This window comes from Neophocaena asiaeorientalis, unplaced genomic scaffold (genome assembly GCF_003031525.2).
Source record: "Neophocaena asiaeorientalis asiaeorientalis breed wild unplaced genomic scaffold, Neophocaena_asiaeorientalis_V1.1 scaffold134, whole genome shotgun sequence".
Lineage (NCBI taxonomy): Eukaryota > Metazoa > Chordata > Mammalia > Artiodactyla > Phocoenidae > Neophocaena > Neophocaena asiaeorientalis.
The window spans coordinates 3,386,184-3,405,708 of record NW_020185339.1 but is presented as its reverse complement, the minus strand read 5'-3'; the positions used below and the strand labels follow the sequence as shown (position 1 = coordinate 3,405,708).

The following is a 19,525-nucleotide window of genomic DNA, read 5'->3' as shown; positions in this document are numbered from 1 at the left end:
TAAACAAAGGGCGATCCTTGTGACTAGGATTTGCAAGTCATTTTCTGACAGCTCCACAGCACCTGACAATAGTTTCATGTTTCCTCCCCAACAACCCCTTTGCAGTTTGTACACTAATACTACAGTCATCCTATGCTGATAACCTTCGCTACATAGACACTCCCCAAAATAATATTCTCTTTTCCTTTGTTTTAATATACCTTTTAAACACTTGTTACTGAAAAATTAAGTGTTAGGATTTAAATTACAATCCTATAACACTTGTTATTCAATGGTATTAACATACCTTAAATAATCCTGTTAAAGGGGATCATTTCAAAAAGATGATTTATAATGTTCAGGTGCATAATTTAGCAGTATTTATAAAGGGATGATAAAAATAATAATTAGGATATTATTTCAGCTTTTATCAAAAAATGTCAGCAGTTAGAAGATGAATAAATTCTAGAGATCTAATGTACAGCATGGTGACCACAGTTAATATTGTATAATTGAAAGTTGGTAAGAAAGTAAATCTTAAATGTTCTCACCACACACACACACACACACACACACACACACACACACGGTGATGAACTAATCTTATCATGATAATCATTTTACAATATATATTTATACAAAATCATCACACTGTATACCTTAACTTTACACAATTTGTAGAGCAAACCATCACATTGCACACCTGAAACTTATATAATCTTATATGTCAGTTATATCTCAATAAAGTTGAAAACAAAGGAAATATCAGGCAAAGAAATATGATATAAATAAAACTTTTAAAGTGCTTTCTTGAATCATCTAAGGAGTAATATGAATTAAAGCACAGTTTATTTATTTTTAAAATTAAAAAAATATATGACATATACTTTAGGATTACATTGCAGGACAGGGGCATGATATTTTTAAAAAGACCAGTATATCATTATTTCAAAGCATTTGGAAATCACTCTTCCTACAATTCTGGGAAATTAAAAAAAAGTATGCCGATAATTACACTGTTTAAAAATCTTTAGTTACATCTATAAAAAAGTGTGAGTGAGTTAGCAATGGCACAGAATTTCTCTTCCACACTGGCTGAAATGCCTTCACCAAGAACTGGAAGGCAAAGAAAGTTGACAAGTACTTTAAGTCTTCAAATACTCAGAAACCTCCACGTATATACCACTATCTGTTGAGTCCAACAGAGACAAACATCATTTATTCACAGGTCCTCATCCTAATACTGTAATCAGTTTCTGAAAATTAATCTGACATGAATTGTCTTATATTCTATAATGCCTAAATATTTAGGGGTTATATCTTAAAAAAAATAATATTTGAACAAAACTACATGCATGAGTACACCACTCCCCAGAAGTACTAGAGGAATGCTTTAAGCACCAAATGGTTTGTTATCGAATAGACAAGATCTTAAGTTCTTTATGCCTTTGAAAGCATATTTCTTTAATTTTCGTCCAGATAAGCATAATATGGCATCACTATATTTTGAAGACTTCTAAGAAAAAGACTAGATGACCATAAAGTCCATTTTCATACTCAAACCAATGTCATTCTGTAATTCTCTGAGGAAAGGTATAGCACTGGATTACTGATGACATAATTAAAATGAAACAGTAATAGTAAAATGACATGTTAGTTTCCCAAACTGAGGATTGTGTGCAAATGCCCTATTCTAAAGAGCTTGGTGGTTTATTTACTGAATTAATGTCAGTTTACTTATCTGAAGAAAAGAGAAATAAGTTTTATTCAAATTTGAAATATAGCTCATGAAATCTAGCTGTCAGATTGTAGCTTATTGTTAATACCTATCTTAAGATTTCTATAAAATACATTGATAAAGGCTAAAATAGTAAAGCCTTTAATGAAGAGTTGTTTGCTTCTCAGCCACCAGAATTGATGGCGGTCTCAGGAAATGTCTGGTTTACTTGGCTTCTTTTGCTTTCACAGTTGAAGGAGGAAACATAAGAAGCCCCTCCATTTGTTTCAACTGGATAAATGAGGAAGTGCTCAATTTATTATGATAAGAAGTCTAGTGCTATTTGTTTTGTGGTACAGTCACTTGCTTCTTAATCGCTATGTTTTAAAACCTCCTGATATTCACAATGACACCAATTTAGCTACCTGATTTATGAGGTCTTGATGATTAAGGAGCTCAAGCATCCAGGGCTATAACTTGCAAATATCCAGGAGATGGTCTAAGTCTCATGCACAGGATGTGCAAATGCCTATGTAATCTTAATCTGATTCCAGACCTACCAGCAACTGACCTTCTTTCTCTTGTGCTGGGAACAAGTGGTTCAGCACAGAAAAGCGCCAAACAGATTGTTGGTTTCCTTGGCCTGGGTCTATGCCCCACCCGAAAGGAAAATCAATTTCTTCTAAAAAACAGTAAAAGTCTAATGACTTCAGATATCTTTCAATGTAAATTTTCATCAACTGGAGTACTGCTGTAGTCTTATCAAACACATAGAAAATAAGTCAAATAAGATATTATAAAAAAGTTTTTGCAGTGATAAGCCACAGATTAGTCACGAATTGTACATAATATCGCTTATAAATCAAAATTATTGTTACTGTATTTTAAACAGTCCTGGATATAGATTAATATATCTATAGAGATATATAGATATATTTAGATACTTATTCAATTATAGATATGTTCAAACAGATATGTAATTAAATTCTTTTTAAGAGAATCAAGTTAATAGCAAGTAATGAGAAATTCAAATATATATATGTGCATAAATCCACACATATATTATTTTTGAAAGAATCAAATTAGGAGCAATTAATGATAAAGGAAATAATAATGCACTTTTGATCAACAAGTCAAAACACAGTAATGTTTATTACATGAATTACACAAATACTTCATACTCCTGTCAAACGATACAGCAAGTAAACACTTCCACATAAGAGCATGTCATATGTGTCATACCTTTTCATGGACTTTCTGGCCAGGTTCCATCCCTTCAAGATGTTCTGACTCTGTGGATCCCTCACTTGATGCCATTTTTCTTTGTATATGAACATTTTGTTCACGCAAGGCAACAATCTGCAAAATAAAAGCACTATGCCTTTAAAATCTAGAATAGAGCATGAAGTATAAGAAAACTGAGTTTACTTGAATGTGGCTAAGTAATGAATACAAACAAATAGAAAATAAACATTAAATTTTACTCATATTATTAGTTCAAGAATATTTCTAAAATTTAAGCTAGCATTTCGAATAATATTTATAATATTTATAGGAATGTGAAATTAAGAAAATATTTTCTAGTTGGAAAATGTATCTATCTAGCTTGAGATGTTTTTAAATCAGTGGCATGATACATGTGTTATTAATTCAGAAATTACTTTTTAATTTAACTTATGAAATGTAATAAAATTTGTATTAGTCTGAATTTTTAAAGCATGAAAGAAAGATAAATCAGAAAATTGACAACTAAAAACGAATTATGAGCACATTCATCTTCCCTAAGAGACAGCATATCTGCAATTTTAAAACAAGCAAATAAAGAAGCTAGACTTAAACAATTTGTGCTACTATCATGAGCATTTAAAATTAAATTGGTCTCATTGCCATTATTTTAACAGCCATTATTTTAGTACTTCTAGTCCAAATATAGTTAATTTACAGAAAAAAAATTCTCAGAAGGCAATTAATTCTTGCAAAATTTTAGCTCAGATTTATACACATGATACTTTGAACTTAGATTCTCAGATAGTTGTAGTTTAAGTGATCTTAATAATATACAGAGTGGAAAATCACATCCTAGCATTTTAAAAATATATTTGCTATTTATACATATTATTTCGAAAATATTTTACATTATATTAATACCATAAATTATTTGTTTCTTGGCAAGTTTTATTATAGTATCAACTCAGATATTGAGTCAGTATTGGTTCTAGGGGAAATCAATGTCCATAGTATTTAGCACATATTAAGCATATAAGTTTAATATGATTCAATATCTATTGAATTTTATATTTAATACTTATATTAAATAAATATTGAATCATATTAAAATTATATGTTGAAATTATGAGACCAACGTGTCACACAGACAAAGAATTATCAAGTAAACAAAAGACATCGAGAGATTGGGTATGTGTCCTGCTGCCTGCCATTGCTGCCCACATGCCAATGATATATTCATGAGAAAAAGTGATTTTGCATATGACCTCCAGCAATTCAACACATAACTTATCATTTCTTAAGGGCATATCACCACATAATGAAGAACAACTCTGTAAAAGCTCTTCTCTCCTGTAGTACTGCAATCACCAAATAATTGGTTCCCTTACTCCCATTCTTGCCCATCTACAATCTATCATCCACAAAGCAGCCAGATTCATCTTTTAAACTTAAGTTATATTGTGTCACTCTTCAGCTTTCCAAAGAACCTCTCTGTTTTCCCAACTTGTTTAGCATAATTTTAAACTTCTTAACAAGGTCTGTAACACCCTACATGATCCCTTCTGCCACAATGGCCTCCTTTCTGTCCCTCAAACAAACCTGGCACTTTCTCACCCAGAACTGAGGAACTTGCTGATCTTCCTGCCTGAAGGATTTTTCCCCAGCTCAGACTACAGCTGACACAATCTCAGCTTTCAAAAGTCAGCTGAAAAACCTACTTCTCAGAGAAAGTGTACCTAGCCATTATACTTTTTACAATATATCTGTGTTTATTTTGGTGTGTATCTTACTCATTAAAAACTAATATTTTACTCCTTTATTTATTTACTCACTTTGCTTGTTTATTTAGCTAGCAGAAGTCCTAATGATATCTCATGGGAAAATAATTTTCAAAGGAATACATTATTGAAAACAACATTTTCATATGAAGCAGCACATCACATTAGTATGTGCAGGGATTTAATATAAATGTTAAATTAAATAATAAATGGATATAGAAAAACAAAGAATGTAAACCTAATTCATTCAGAAAAAACAAGAGATAAAGATTTACTGTGCTTGAGAATCATCAGACATTCCTCTCATGTTAGTTAGTGTAGAAGTGAATTACATCAAAGGAAAAACAAGAATGAAATAGTCCCTGGATATATCATTTTTATATTACATTCTTAACATCTTTCTCTTGCATAAAGCAATAATATTATAATCAATACATAATAAAACTTTATTATGAATTTTTAAATTAAAGTATTGTATGCTGACATTTCACTAAGATAACATCCATGACTTAACTTAAATATGTTAAGACAACAGTAACAATAAATTTGAAAATTCTATGCTTTTTCTTTCATTATTGAATTAGAAGTGAAGAGAGACCTTTTTAAAAAATATTTAAACATCAAACTTAACTCTCAGTTTACAGAATAACTTCAATTTGTTTAGTAGTTCAGATAAATATCAAATACACCATAGTGCCTAAAATAAAGCAGGCCATCTATAAAGATTTACTGAATGACTCAGTGAAATGATAAATTAATGACCTTAATTAGAAAAGTCAAAACACCAAATTCACATGGAAAACCTTGTGCAAATATGGTTGTGCCACTATATTAAAAGATTACAAACTTCCAGTTTTTCATAAAATATATACATGACAATTAATTCCAAGACAAACTTTTCAACCGCTAACATGCAAACTCTACTTTTTCTAAAAAATCAATCCTGCAAATTAGATTTTTGAAACTGGATAATTGATGCAGGATCCTCTTCATTCTCTATCATTCTAATATGATTATATTCTGTTCTATTTTTGCTCAATAACAAATTATCCTGGGTAGTTATGAAAGCAAAGCTTCAGCATCTGATTTTATTGTAGGTGTTAATAAGCTTGATTCTTCTTCCTTTCACACTGGGGAAAGTGAGAGGTTCTCTCCTGCGAATACAACTTTGGGGGTTGGGTCTGCTCTTCTGTGTGTTCAAAAGCGCCGAGAAGGTCACCTAGAAATCTGTAGCTGAAGGTAGCACAGGCCTCTTTAGGAAATTCTCCCAGCTGGCCTGACAAAGGAATGCAGTAGGTGGCTTCAGAAGTGGTTTACAAATATAGCAAGCAGAATGAAAGTGGCTGATAGCCTTAAAACATTCTCTGGGCTCTACTGACAGAAAACGCTGTTAAAGGGAGGGCTCAAGTGACTTGTCTAGAATAGTTAAGTAGGACTGGATCCCTCACTGTTAAACAGCATGACCTGTTACAAATAGGATGGCGTGGTGGTTAGGACAAATCACTTCTGGGGAGTCTCTGTTGCTTATTCAGTTGTGGCATAAATGCAACAATGCGCTGGAAACCCACTATGTGCCAAGAACTGTGTTGAAGTATTTTAATCTGCAAATTAGGTCTTATGATCCACATTTAACAAGTGATTAAACTGAGATAAAGAGAATTTAATGAGAACTAAGGAATCAAACAAAAGTCCTTATCTTTATACTTTGTACTATGTCGCATTGTCTCACATGGCTTTGCATTTGGGCTCTATTAAGTCAGGGGAAGTTAATGGTGGGTGAGGATGGGAAGGAAGCATTTCCTTTCCAAGCACTGCTACCCTCCCACCTTGGAATCCTTTGTACTTCATTGAAGTATGGACCCCTCCCTGGACAGATTCACATATAGGCAGAATTTTGCATGCATTTCCACACATACCAATCCACTGAGGCCCATGGAACACTGGTCAAGAGAAACTTTCTACAGTCATTTTAACTGATCAACCATGATCTGTCAAGTGTTTGTTGACATTTGTTTTAAAATGCCCAGAATTCATTCATATTCCTTTTGGTGACAACATCTTACATTTTCACTGGGGAATTTTCCTTCCCCACTCTAATCTTAGAGAGACTGTCAATCAGGGGGCCAGACTCATGGCCAATGGGTGGGCACATGATCTAAGCCAGGGCAGTTAGAACATTCCTTGAGAGAAATTTCTGGCAGAGATATGGGGGAAGAGTCTCCTTTCTACTATGGAACGTAAGCTGGTGGGACATGATCAGAGTTCTGTTTGCCATCAGTTCCTCCTCATAGAGAAGCAGGTAGAAAAGCTGGAGCCCTGATGAATTACTTCTGCTGCTGATTTTAGCCATAAATCAACTCTATCCCTGGCACTTCAGTAAAATAAGCCCAAAATTTCCCCTCTGTGCTCAATCTTGTTTGGATTCTTTTTCTGTCATTTGCAACTAAAAGTGTCTTTGCACTTATTTGGGAGGTGGAAATGTGCCCTTCTGGCCAACCTGAGCCAGGTACTTCCCAGACACCTCTCCTGATCCTGGAGGTCCATATGTTACAGAGATTTGGGGTGTGTTTATTTAAAAAAAGACGCATGCAACCCATGGAGGTGGGGTGGAATTTGGGGATCAACCATTAACAAGTTCACATCTGATATTACTCAGCCATAAAAGAAGAACGAAATAATGCCATTTGCAGCAACATGGATGGACCTAGAGATTGTCATACTGAGTGAAGCTAGTCAGACAGAGAAAGAGAAATATCGTATGATATCGCTTATATGAGGACTCTAAAAAGAAACGATACAAATGAATGTATTTACAAAACAGAAACGGACTCACAGATTTAGAGACCGAACGAACTTACGGTTGCCGGGGGTTGGGGGCTGAAGGGTGGAAGGGATAGTTAGGGAGTCTGGGATGGATATGTACACACTACAATATTTAAAAAGGATAACCAAAAGAACCTACTGTATAGCACAGGGACCTCTGCTGAATGTTATGTGGCAGCCTGGATGGGAGGGGAGTCTGGGGGAGAATGGATACATGTATATATATGGCTGAGTAGCTTGGCTGTGCGCCTGAAACTATCAGAACATTGCTTATCTGCTATACTCCAATACAAAGTAAAAAGTTAATTTTTTTTTTTTAAACTGGGGCAAAAAAAAAAAAAAAGAGTTCTTTAGAAAAAAAGAACACATGAGGGTGTACCGGTACTCATTCAGGCTAGTCAAGGTGACAAGGAGGAGGAAAAAAAAAAAAGGAATAAGATAAAAGAATGACAGGTGACTCAAAAAGCTAACATACTTCAGCTAAAACTCTGGCATCTGTGTGATTCTTGCTGTCTGGCTTATTGCTTTGCCTTGACCCTTCTTCATGTTTCCTGATAGCTCATTAAGCTTCTGACAGCCTGACTCACTGCTTCTAGGCGCTCCCAAACCCATTATATTCCCAAGGCAGCCTTCCAAGTTTTTTTCTTTAAACCTTTGCCTCTGTCAGGTTGTTTTTGGCTCTTCTCAATCTCTGACAAGCTCTGAGCTCACACAGTGGACTACTGGTGGTCTTGGTGGCCAGTCTTCTAGTCAGGAAAATTCCCCAGCCCCCATCCCTTTTTCTACCAGACTATTTCAGGGTTCCTAGTATGTCTTGCAACAGACTCTCTTCTATCCTCTTTCTTTGAAAAACAGTTTTCCTTGATGACCTGGAGAGATTCATTCATTTCACATATATTCATTGATATTTCACTGATGATATATCAGGTATTAGGAAAATTAATAGGGGGAAAAGGCAAAGTTCTTTAATTCATTCTTGTTGGGTGAGACAAACTACAAACAAAAATAAGTGGAATACATTTTTAAATGGCGATAATTGCAAAGGGAAAATTAAAGCAAGGGAGGGATGCTATGAGGTGCAGTTTAATTAGGAATTAGGTGATTTCTGAGTATAGACCTGAAGATGAGAGGCAGGAAGCAATGTGGCTATCTGGGAGAAAAACTTTCCAGGCAGAGAGTTCAGAAAATGAAATTCATTATTGAAAACAAAGGTTTGAGATTCATAAAAATGTTTTAGTGAGTTCTTCATATGATGTAAGATGTCCTCTTCAAAAGACAGCTAAAACATCACTGAAAGGTGACATCCTGGAAACTTCAGGTGTCAGGAAATGCACAGAAACATGTGATTCTTAAGAGAAATGTGATTTGGGAGAAAATAATAGAGTCTATTTCATATCTCTATATTGTCACATTTCTCAAGTGTTTAAAATGTATTTTTTTTCATATTTTGTTGCTCTTTATTTATTCCTAAACTTCCAAGTTTATCTGTGGGGTCATATCCCTTCAGCCTGAAGAACTTCCTTTAACTTTCTTTTACAGCAGGCCCACAGATGATAAATTCTCTTAGCCTTCATTGAGAATGTCTTTATTTTACTTTCATTCCTGAGGGATATTTTTTGCCAGATGTAGAGTTGTTGACAATTCTTTTCTTGAAGCACTTTATTTTTTTATTATTATTGTTATTTATTTATTTATTTTGGCTGTGTCACGTGGCATGCGGGATCTTAGCTCCCTGACCAGGGATCGAACCCATGCCCTCTGCTGTGGAAGCACAGAGTCCTAACCGCTGGACTGCCAGGGAAGTCCTTTGCAGCACTTAATTTTTTAAATTAATTAATTATATTTTTGGCTGCATTGGGTCTTTGTTGCTGAGCGCGGGCTTTCTCTAGTTGTGGCGAGCGGGGGCTACTCTTCATTGTGGTGTGCGGGCTTCTCATTGTGGTGGCTTCTCTTGTCGTGGAGCACGGGCTCTAGGCACGTGAGCTCAGTAGTTGTGGCTTGCAGGCTCTAGAGCACAGGTTCAGTGGTTGTGGTGCACGGGCTTAGTTGCTCCACGGCATGTGGGATCTTCCCGGACCAGGGCTCGAACCCGTGTCCCCTGCATTGGCAGGCGGATTCTTAACTACTGTGCCACCAGAGAAGTCCCTAAAATGTATTAATCTATTTATTCAACAAATATTCATTGATCATTGTTCTAAATATGAGACACCATTGGGGAAAAAAGCCCTTCTCTCAAAAAGCTTACATTCTAGTAAATGAAGGAAACAAAGAAAGAAGCAGTAAGGCAACAACAATAAAATAACAATCATTTAATGAGCTCTTACAATGTGCCAAAAACTGTGCTCAGCACATTATATAAATTTTTCTTCTTTACATCATTTCATCTATACTATCTTTTCTTCCAAGTTTAAGATTTCTTGAGAGCGGACCCTGAGACAAGTAATTTCACACAGTAGTTTATTTGGAAGGTGATTCCGAGAAGCATAGCATTCTTAAATATTCTTAAAAGGCCTAGGATGAGTCCTGGCCCTTCTAGGTGTTACTGGTTGTATGATTTTATACAAGTTTCTTAACCTCAAGTTCATGTTCCTCTGCTATAAAATGAGGGATAATAATACCTATGTTTTAGGGTGTTTGGACTGTAAAATACTTAATTGTATATGATGTACTGTAAGCATTTATAATGTAATAATTATCACCTTTATCTTCTTATTCATACTTCACGTTCTAGCTTATTGAAGGGTTTGCAGTTACACACACCCAAAATGCCATCTTGGCTGTGAGTTTTTATATTCATTTGGAACGCTCACGCACAGAGCTCCTAAAACCCTTGTAAATTCCTGACAACAGCACTCAGGGCATCTTTTTTTCTAATGGGGGATTCTGGGTGGGCTCCTGGATGGGGGCTCATCGCCAGAAGGATCAAGCTGTGATTTCAAGCTTGGAATTTTTAGCTCCATCCACCATTCTCCAGAGAGGAAACAGGGGCTGGAAATGAACTTAATGACTGATATGCCTATGTAATGAAGCCTTCATAAAATTCCCAAAAGTACAGGGGTTGGGGAGCTTCCAGGTTGGTGAACATATCCACATACTGGGAGGGTGATGTATCCCAACTCCATAGGGACAGAAGGTCCTGAACTCGGGACCCTCCTAGACCTCACTCTATGTATCTTTTCATCTGGTTGTTCATCTGTATCCTTTATCATACCCTTTAATAAACTGGTAAACGTAGGTTAGGTAAATGTTTTCCTGAGTTCTATGAGCTGCTCTAGCAAATTAATCAAACCCAAGGAGGGGTTAGTGGGAGTCTCTGATTTATACACATTCAGTCAGAAGCACAGATGACAATTTGGACTTGCAACTGGCATCTGAAGTAGGGTGGGAGTGGGACTGAGCCCTTAACCTGTAGGATCTGGTGCTACCTCCAGGTAGATAGTGTCAGAATTGAGTTAAACTATCGGACACTCTGTTGGTGTTGCAGTGAATTGTTTGGTAGGGGAAAAACTCCCGTATAGCTGGCGTTGGAAGCGCTGCGAGTGTAGCAGCAGTGTGAGCGGAAAGGAGAATCACAGAAGGTAGGACAGAGTTTTTCCTTACACACCCTTCCTCCTCCTTAACTCTTCTCAGTTATCTTTCAGGTCTTAGCTTATATGTCATGCACTGTGGGATGGGTGGCATCCCAGCGATTTAAGTTACATAATCCCTTAGCATTCTCCAATAACTCGTATCATACAAATTATCACTCGTTAACACAACTGGCTGTTAATTTTCTGACTGCCTATTTTGACGCTGAGTGCCTTGAGACCAGAAACTATATCTGATTGATTATTTATTCCCAGTTCTTAGTAAACTCTGACAAGTAGAAAGCACTCTAGAAATATTTATGGAGTACTGAATGACAGCAGACTGTATGAATGGAAAAGTCCTATAGGGAGTTGGAAAAATTGGATGGAAAAATACTTGAGAATGTATACGTGGAGAAGCAAATTAGTTATCCACATAAAAGACCATATGAACTTGAAGTCTTTCCTAAAGTTCATATTACATGATTCAAGGTTAAAAAGGAGCCCTGGGCATGGAAGAGCTCACTGGGGAAATACAGAAAGAAAAGAACAAGAAATATTGACATAGCCTTGTAGGATATTCACAACTCTCAGTGTGAGGAGGTGATGTAGAAGGCACAGACAACTGTAAAGGAGGATAGGGATAGGACCATGGAAGGGCAGCTCAAAGAAAGTCTACAAGAGATACTCTATAAATATAAAGTAATAGGCAATTTCATTGTGTCTTAAAATATTAAAAAAAACACTTACAAGTGTATTGTAGCCTAGGTAATATGATTGAGGTGCACTGAAGTACACACTGTGTTTATATGCTTTAGACTTAGGACAGACTGACATTAGATGGAAAGTGGAATTCCAAGGGTATCCAGAAACTTGTTTCTGCCAACAAAATTCTTAAAGTGGAAACAGAAAAGCAATGTAAATTAATTTAATTTTCACTTTTTTCCTCTTCCTCATCTTTTTGAAAATGTCAATGTACGAGACATTTCCCTGAAGTTGGATAAGGAAGGAAGACAAATAAGGAATAGGAGTTTAGAAATTAAATGTATAATTAAGAACTGCTAGCAATAATAATAGCTGCTATATGTTGAACATCAATTATGTGTCACATACACGCAAAGCAATTTACATACATTATTTCATTTAATCTTCCCAGTAACCTTATAAACTGGGTATTATTATTTTTATTTTATAAGTAAGGGAACTAACATAAAGGGCATAAATAATATACTTGAGGTCATACAGAAAAAGATACGACAAAGGTTTCCAATCCAGGTATGATACCTTCAAAATGGATGGTTTTTAAGCATTATGCCAAAATGCCTTTTGAAAATTAATGAAATGATTCACTGCATACACAATCCAAATATTTATCTAGGTCAGGACTACAGTTCTGTGGTCTGATAGCAGGGGAATTTATCTGCCCTGATTTGGCAAAACAATTTAGACACATAAGATGTCTTCAATTATTTTTAGGAATAGAAATCATGCTGTTTACATTATTTATCATTTTTATTTATAATTCTTTTGTGGCACAGGCATTCCAGTTTACCTTGAAAATTTCCCAGCTACTTTTTAAAATAAATCATGTCTACCATACTCATGCTAATTCTCCAGGGATCTTCATTCTGATGTTTTTAAATTCATATTTGCCTTTACGTATTTAACAACAACTTCCAGACAGTGCCCACATCTAATTAACAAAGATTCTTTTCATCTATTTTTATCCCAAACTCAATTAACAATTCCAAGAGTGAGAGTTACAGAATTCTCACTACACCAACACATAATTTGCTTCTACACAGATAACTTATTCTAATTTAGCTGAATTCCAGGCTTAGATTACACTGAGGTTGCAACATGAAAAAAACAAAGACAAAGCAACTAGTAGAACAGAAAGGATTTACAATTTACACTTAAGCAACTCAACTCTCCAGACACAATAGTTTGGATTTGTGTTGTTATATATTAATTGGGAAACCAAAAAGATTGAGACACTTATTCAAACAGAACTAAGGATACTAAGGCAATAGCCTTTTCACTTTCCAGCTCTGGCTTTTGGACGTAAGATTTATGAGCATCACTGAAGCATATTAAAACCAGTGAAAAGCAACTTCATGTATTCCAATGCAGTTTGATCAGCTCATGTGTAACATTAACTTCCATTGTTTTTCAGTGAGAATGGATAGACTGAAAACCTGTGAAACGTAACTGATCCAATGAACAATCAAATCGTCTTGAGATGGGAATCAGAGGTTTGTATTGTGAGGATCAACCGCTTGTCAAGTTTAAAAAATAGTTATTTAATTAATGATTTAAAGAATGAATCCATTTATCCTAATGAATGACCAGGTAGCTTGGAGGTGGGAAGTATAGTTTAATTTGGTGGTTGCTTAGAATTTTTACCACTATACTATTCAGTCAATAAATAATTATTGAATTAATTAGAACATACTGCATACTTTTATTTTTAACCTCCTCCACTCTGGCTGACCAGCCTTTCCAATTCCCATTAGATGAACTGACTGGATATTAAAATTTAAAAGCACATCACCAGTAAGTTTCTGGTGATGCTTTGATGAAAAAGATAGTACACAAACAGTACATGCAATTTGGCTATTTCCAAATTTTACATCTGCTTATATCTAAAAACATAAGGATACCTTGTATGACTACGGAATCTAAGCTTATTTAGTTTTTAATGATGAAAAAATTCTTTTCAGATAATATTAAAGATTTTTAAGACCATTCTTAAAACAGTAACTGTCATGCAAAACTGTTATTTTTAGTTTTACGTTTAAGACAATGGTTGAAAGAACAATAACATTTCAAATGTTTCCTTAGATAGATTTGTTCTTACAGTGAATGATTAAGATTTCTATTTCCAACGTTAACTATAACATTCAACGATAGTAATTTCAACAATAGCTGTATTTTAGTATAGTTATTGATATGTAATTCTGATCTAAATTACAACTCTCTATCAAACTATCTCTATCCTTTTCATCTAATTGGTATTTCAGTCATTACATTTTTCTGATACTTGGTTACTCTTTATTTTTATTTATTTCCACTATTCAAATAATTCTTTAATATTTAAAACGATAATAAAATCAAACGCTGGCATTATCATTAGAAGCATATAAATGCATTAGAAGCATATAAACAAAACAACTTAAATTGGACAGTATTAGTGGACTTTGTTAAGGCACAGTACTGCTATTGTAGTAGAGTAGCAGCTAAGAATGGCATTAGATGAAAGAATAGTAATAAAAATGGCCAAGGAGGCTGTTAGTGTGGTAAAGTAGAGGAATTAATCCAGAGGACAAAAGCAAAAGAGAAGTCCTGAAGAGTTTTCCCTAAGTGTCAATAATAGAAAAACACACACTGAACACATTTTATTTTTCACTGCAAGAAAGCAAGCCTCAGTTGAAAATATAAATAAGCAAATAAATACATGAGGAGGGGTGGAAAATATTCATTGATGTAAACAAATGACACTGAGAAGTGCAACACCACATGTAAACAACTGCAATAATTCAGTGCTGAGTGCTGAGAATGGTGGCAGCAATTCAGTTGAAAGTTTTGAATGTCATGGAAAAAGTATATTGCAGTCTCCATCACCCTGGAAGATGCCATTGCTAATAACTTCCCTCCCTAAAGAAGACAGCAGAATCCTAATTAAAAAATAGTTTAATTAAAAAAGGAGGCCATTAGATTGAGGTGGCGCTAATGCCAAAGCGACCTACAGAAGCAAACCAAAATCTAAGCCTGTGACGTCTCAAGATTACACGACCAAACGCTTAGGATAACCGATCACAAACAGCCAGTTAGGATTTAAGCTACAGCCAATCAAATAATTTCTCTTCTTTGCTCCTGCACTATTTCTGAGGGTTTCCCCTGGCTCCTATGGTGGAGCACTCCTGACCACTTCTGGTTTGGCATTGCTCGATTTGATTTGATTTTTTCAAATAAACTCTTACAAAATTTTAATATGCCTCAGTTTATCTTTTAACACTTGTCTCAGAATGAAAAGAGCAAATAGGACTTACTATAGGTATTGATTATGATAAAGTACTTCTTGACATGGAACAAAGGCTTACTTCTTCGTTTTCCCCACAGTCACTACCACTAGGTCCCTTACTCTCTAAAGTCAGAAGTATCAAAATATGCTAATTTGGTTTGGGCTTCAGCTAAAGGCAGAGGGACAACTGACTACATATATCCCTTCTCCTCCAAATAAACAAAAAAGAAAAGCAAAATGAGGAGACCGAGTTATGCTGAGAAGAGGGTCACAGCAAACTGAATAGTCCATTGAGAACTTACGTCTATAGAGTAGCAGGTATGCTCTGTGACTAAGAGTCTGTCTTCAAAAGTCTCAGTATTTTCTCTTTTATGAATTATGCTGATATGAATAAAAGTTTCTTCTTTAGTTATTTCATGTATACAAGGTAGTATTAAATTCATCAAGCAAATACTGATTATTAAATTAATAAAGGTAGGTATAGATAATATTAATCACATCTCTGTCATCTGTTTATTCAACTGCAGTCCATCTGTTGTCAGGGAATTTGGGATGTTTTAGAATGAACATTCTGTTTTAGTAATCCAAAGGTGCTATATTTCCATCAACATATATTTGAATCCTTTAAAACATCACATTAAAATTCATCTCTGTGATCTGAGTACTAACCAGGCTTGGACCCTGCTTAGCTGCAGAGATCAGAAAAGATATCTGGTGCATTCTGGGGGTTGGGGGCAGGGGAGAATGGGGAGTTGTTGCTCAATGGATATAAAGTTTCAGCTATGCAAGATGAATCAGTTCTAGAGATCTGCTGTACAACATAGTGCCTATAGTTAACAATATGGTATTGTGTACTTCAACATATGTTAGGAGATGTTGAAATAACTTTCTAGGTCCGAGATGGACCCACATCAGCAAACCAGACCTTAGGTAACTTAGGTAACTCTGTCCTTGTAAATGCTCTTCATGACCAGAAAAGCAGCATATCCAGTCAGTCAACTCCAAACACCAAGCCAACTCTGGGCCTTCCCACCCATAACAAGGTGAACAGTGTGGGCCCAGACAATCAGATATTTTCTATTTTTCTCTTCCTTGTTCTTTATTCTCTATCTTATAAAAGCTTCTTGCCTTCCATCCCATTTTGTAGTTTTCTGAAAAGAGACTGTCTACTTCACAACGTGTTAAATAAAGCTGGTTTGTATCACCTAAATTGTTTTCTTTCAATAATTTTTTTTTTTTTTTTTTTTGCGGTATACGGACCTCTCACTGTTGTGGCCTCTCCCGTTGTGGAGCACAGGCTCCGGACGCGCAGGCTCAGTGGCCATGGCTCACAGGCCCAGCCACTCGGCGGCATGTGGGATCTTCCCGGACCTGGGCACGAACCTGTGTCCCCTGCATCGGCAGGCGGACTCTCAACCACTGCGCCACCGGGGAAGCCCTCAATAATTTTTTAATGGAGGATAGATCTAATCTAAGTGTTCTTATGACAAAAACAAAAACAAAAGCAAAACAAAACCAACAAAAGAACACAAGGACCTTTTTTGGAGGTGATATATATGTTTATTACTTTGACTGTGGTGATGGCATCATGAATGTATGCATATGTCCAAGCTCATCAAAATGTATACTTGTACAAAATGTACATTTTTTGTATATTAATTATACCTCAATAATGCTTAAAAAATCAAAATGGCCAACAAGCCTATGAAAAAAATAAAATAAATGTCTTTGGAGATGGACTATACTATTCTTTCAGCACCATGAAATTTGACCTCCTCAGCCAGGCAGGGCTAATACTGTAAGTACATGGTTGAGGTTTGTTGTTGTTGTTTTCCTCCAATCAGGGCAGAAGTGACAAAATTATAGGCTGTGTCCTGGAACAATTCCTTTTATCTCTGTTATGCTAAGGAAAAGAGTCTTAAGGGAAAGAAAAGCATTTCAAAGTGCTTGAAAGTACTTGAGAAAATGTAGAAGGCAGAAACAATATCCATTAGTCATCCTTGCTTATAAAAAAGCAAGCCAGGGCAATAAAAAGGCTTCATCCACTGAGTTCCTTCCTTAGAAATCACAAAAGCAGCATACTAAACCCATTATTCTGAACAATTCTTTTTAAAGTAATCCATTTGCTTGGGTTCTAAAGGTAGTAATCTTGCGTTATATTCGTTTGCACGCATTACAATTTTATTTTTAATTGATTTTTAAATGTATACATATTATAAAATGCCAGAATGGGAAGGGTCCACAACTTATGTGGCCTTTATCCCTTATTTTTATGGGTGAAGAAAATGAAGTTTACAGAGAATGAATGGTAAGCCTCTTCCCATCCCCAGTAAATTGTCACCTGGTCAGTCCCACGGTGGACACACACTCCACCTCTCCAGATCTCAGTTCAATCATCTTATTAAAATGGAGTCGAACAGTATCATGGCTAAAAAGATCAACGTCAACATCAATAACAATAATATTTACTGAAAGATACTTCGTGCCAAGCACTTTTAAGCACTCTACATGTGTCACCTACAAACTGACACTTGCCATCGACACTTGCCATCTACCTCTACGAAGATTAAATTATGAACCACTGAAGCTGCTGACCTTCAACACCCCGTGAAAGGAGTTCAGGGTGGAGATCAAGAATGAGGCACTCTGTGCTCTGGGAAAAACTGGCAGAACAGGTCTTCAGATCGTTAGATATTTTCAGGAGAAGATTTTATGAGCCCAATTCTTGTACCTCCTCATATTTAGAAAAGCACTAAAATCCTTCATGGTGATATCTACTCCTCGTGACTAGCAGTAACCTTCATGAAACTAGCAGAAAACTTCTGTAAAAAATATGTACTTGATTGCAGGTACTCCCCCTTCACCAAAATCACATATATATTGACCTTCCCGCCTACCTCTTCGGAGCAGTTTCTTAGAGCTATCTGAAATGCTATCTCCTGGGCTATAGTCCTCATTTTGCCTCAACTAAAACCTAACTCACAACTCTCACCTTGTGCATTTTTTTCAGTCGACAGTGTATTAACTCATTTAACCCTTACAACAACCTGATGAGGTAAATTCTATTAGAGTTGAGGTAATTGACGCAAAGAGGTTATAAGGAAATCGCCTGTAGTCACAGAGCTAGCAAAGAGCAGAACCATTTAGGGGGAAAGTAAATACCCAGGTGTGGTGGTTACAGCTCCTGTTTGGAGTATGCTTACTCCTTTCCTTTCTTGTCATCAGCCAGGGCAGAATATATTCACAGCACCCAATTGAATAGTCTAGATAGAATGATGGTTTTGTACTTGCCACTTTCTCTCCACTTGCCCACACTAACTTCTAACTGCTTCTTACTATCCACTTCTCATAGAACATTGCATATTTTTGTCTCCTTCTTTCTACCATGATACATATCTCACTGTGTTGTAATCTGCCGTTTATGGATTCTATGTCCTATATTTATGTTATATTTAGATCAAGATTCTTATTAACAGTTCAACATCATCGTGATGCTTCCTTAAAATGCAGATTTCATTAAAATGGAATCTGCGTTTTAATATTCTTCCAGGTGACCATTATACACCCTTCAGTTTGAGGACCAATGCATGTGAAGTCTTCAAGTACAGAGAATTTTTTTCTTGCTATTGCTGTACCGCAGGTAGAGGCAGCAGCCCCGTGAAAGGCTGCTGAAGGCTGTGACAGAGTAAGCCTCTAGGACATGACCTAAGTGATCATGTAGTGCAGGGGTGGCCAACTACATCCTCCAGGCTGCCTATTTTTGTCAGGCCCACAAGATAAAAAAGGTTTTCACATTCTGAATGGTTGAAAAAAATCAAAAGAGGATAATACTTTGTGATACATAAAAGTTAAAAGAAATTCAATTTCCATTGCTCATAAATAGGTTTTTACTGGAACAGGGCCAAGCTCGTTTATTTACATAATTGTCTGATTGCTTTTGCTCTATAATGGTAGAGTAGTTGTGGTAAAGAGCTTCTAGCCCACAGAGCCTAAAGTATTTACTAGCTGGCCCTTTAAAGAAGTCTGCTGATCCCTGGTATAGTGGCCCACGTCCATCTTTTTCTTTATAAACTGTTCAAATGGACTCAGTGAAAGGCAGAATTATAACTCTACTTCCTGATTTTTAGACTTATTCTCTCTATTCACTTTCATACATTATTTCCAATTTCACTTAAATAAGTAGAAACATAGAATAAATTATCCCTGAAATGCAATTACCTGATGAAGTGGATATGTTTTTTTCACATGCTCTTTGCTAAACTCATGTCTGAATAAGAATGTTTTAGATGGCATTGGTTAATACTACAAAAGTAAGAACTGAGAGAACACAGAAAAAACCTAAAAATAAGTGTGGATTATATTTGCAGTGCTTTCTATCCATAGCTCTGTGTAACTTGTTTTATAGAATTTT

General features: G+C 35.8%; 1 protein-coding gene across 7 annotated transcripts in view; it reads right to left on the bottom strand.

Annotated features, from left to right (window-relative positions):
- The window catches only part of PPFIA2 (PPFI scaffold protein A2), a 458,549-nt gene that overhangs the window by 141,129 nt on the left and 297,895 nt on the right, over positions 1–19,525 (bottom strand). For all 7 annotated transcript variants that reach the window (XM_024736436.1, XM_024736429.1, XM_024736430.1 and 4 more), the window contains one exon: positions 2,939–3,055. In XM_024736436.1, the coding sequence (XP_024592204.1) occupies positions 2,939–3,055 (117 nt within the window). The remainder of the gene's footprint in view (positions 1–2,938; positions 3,056–19,525) is intronic.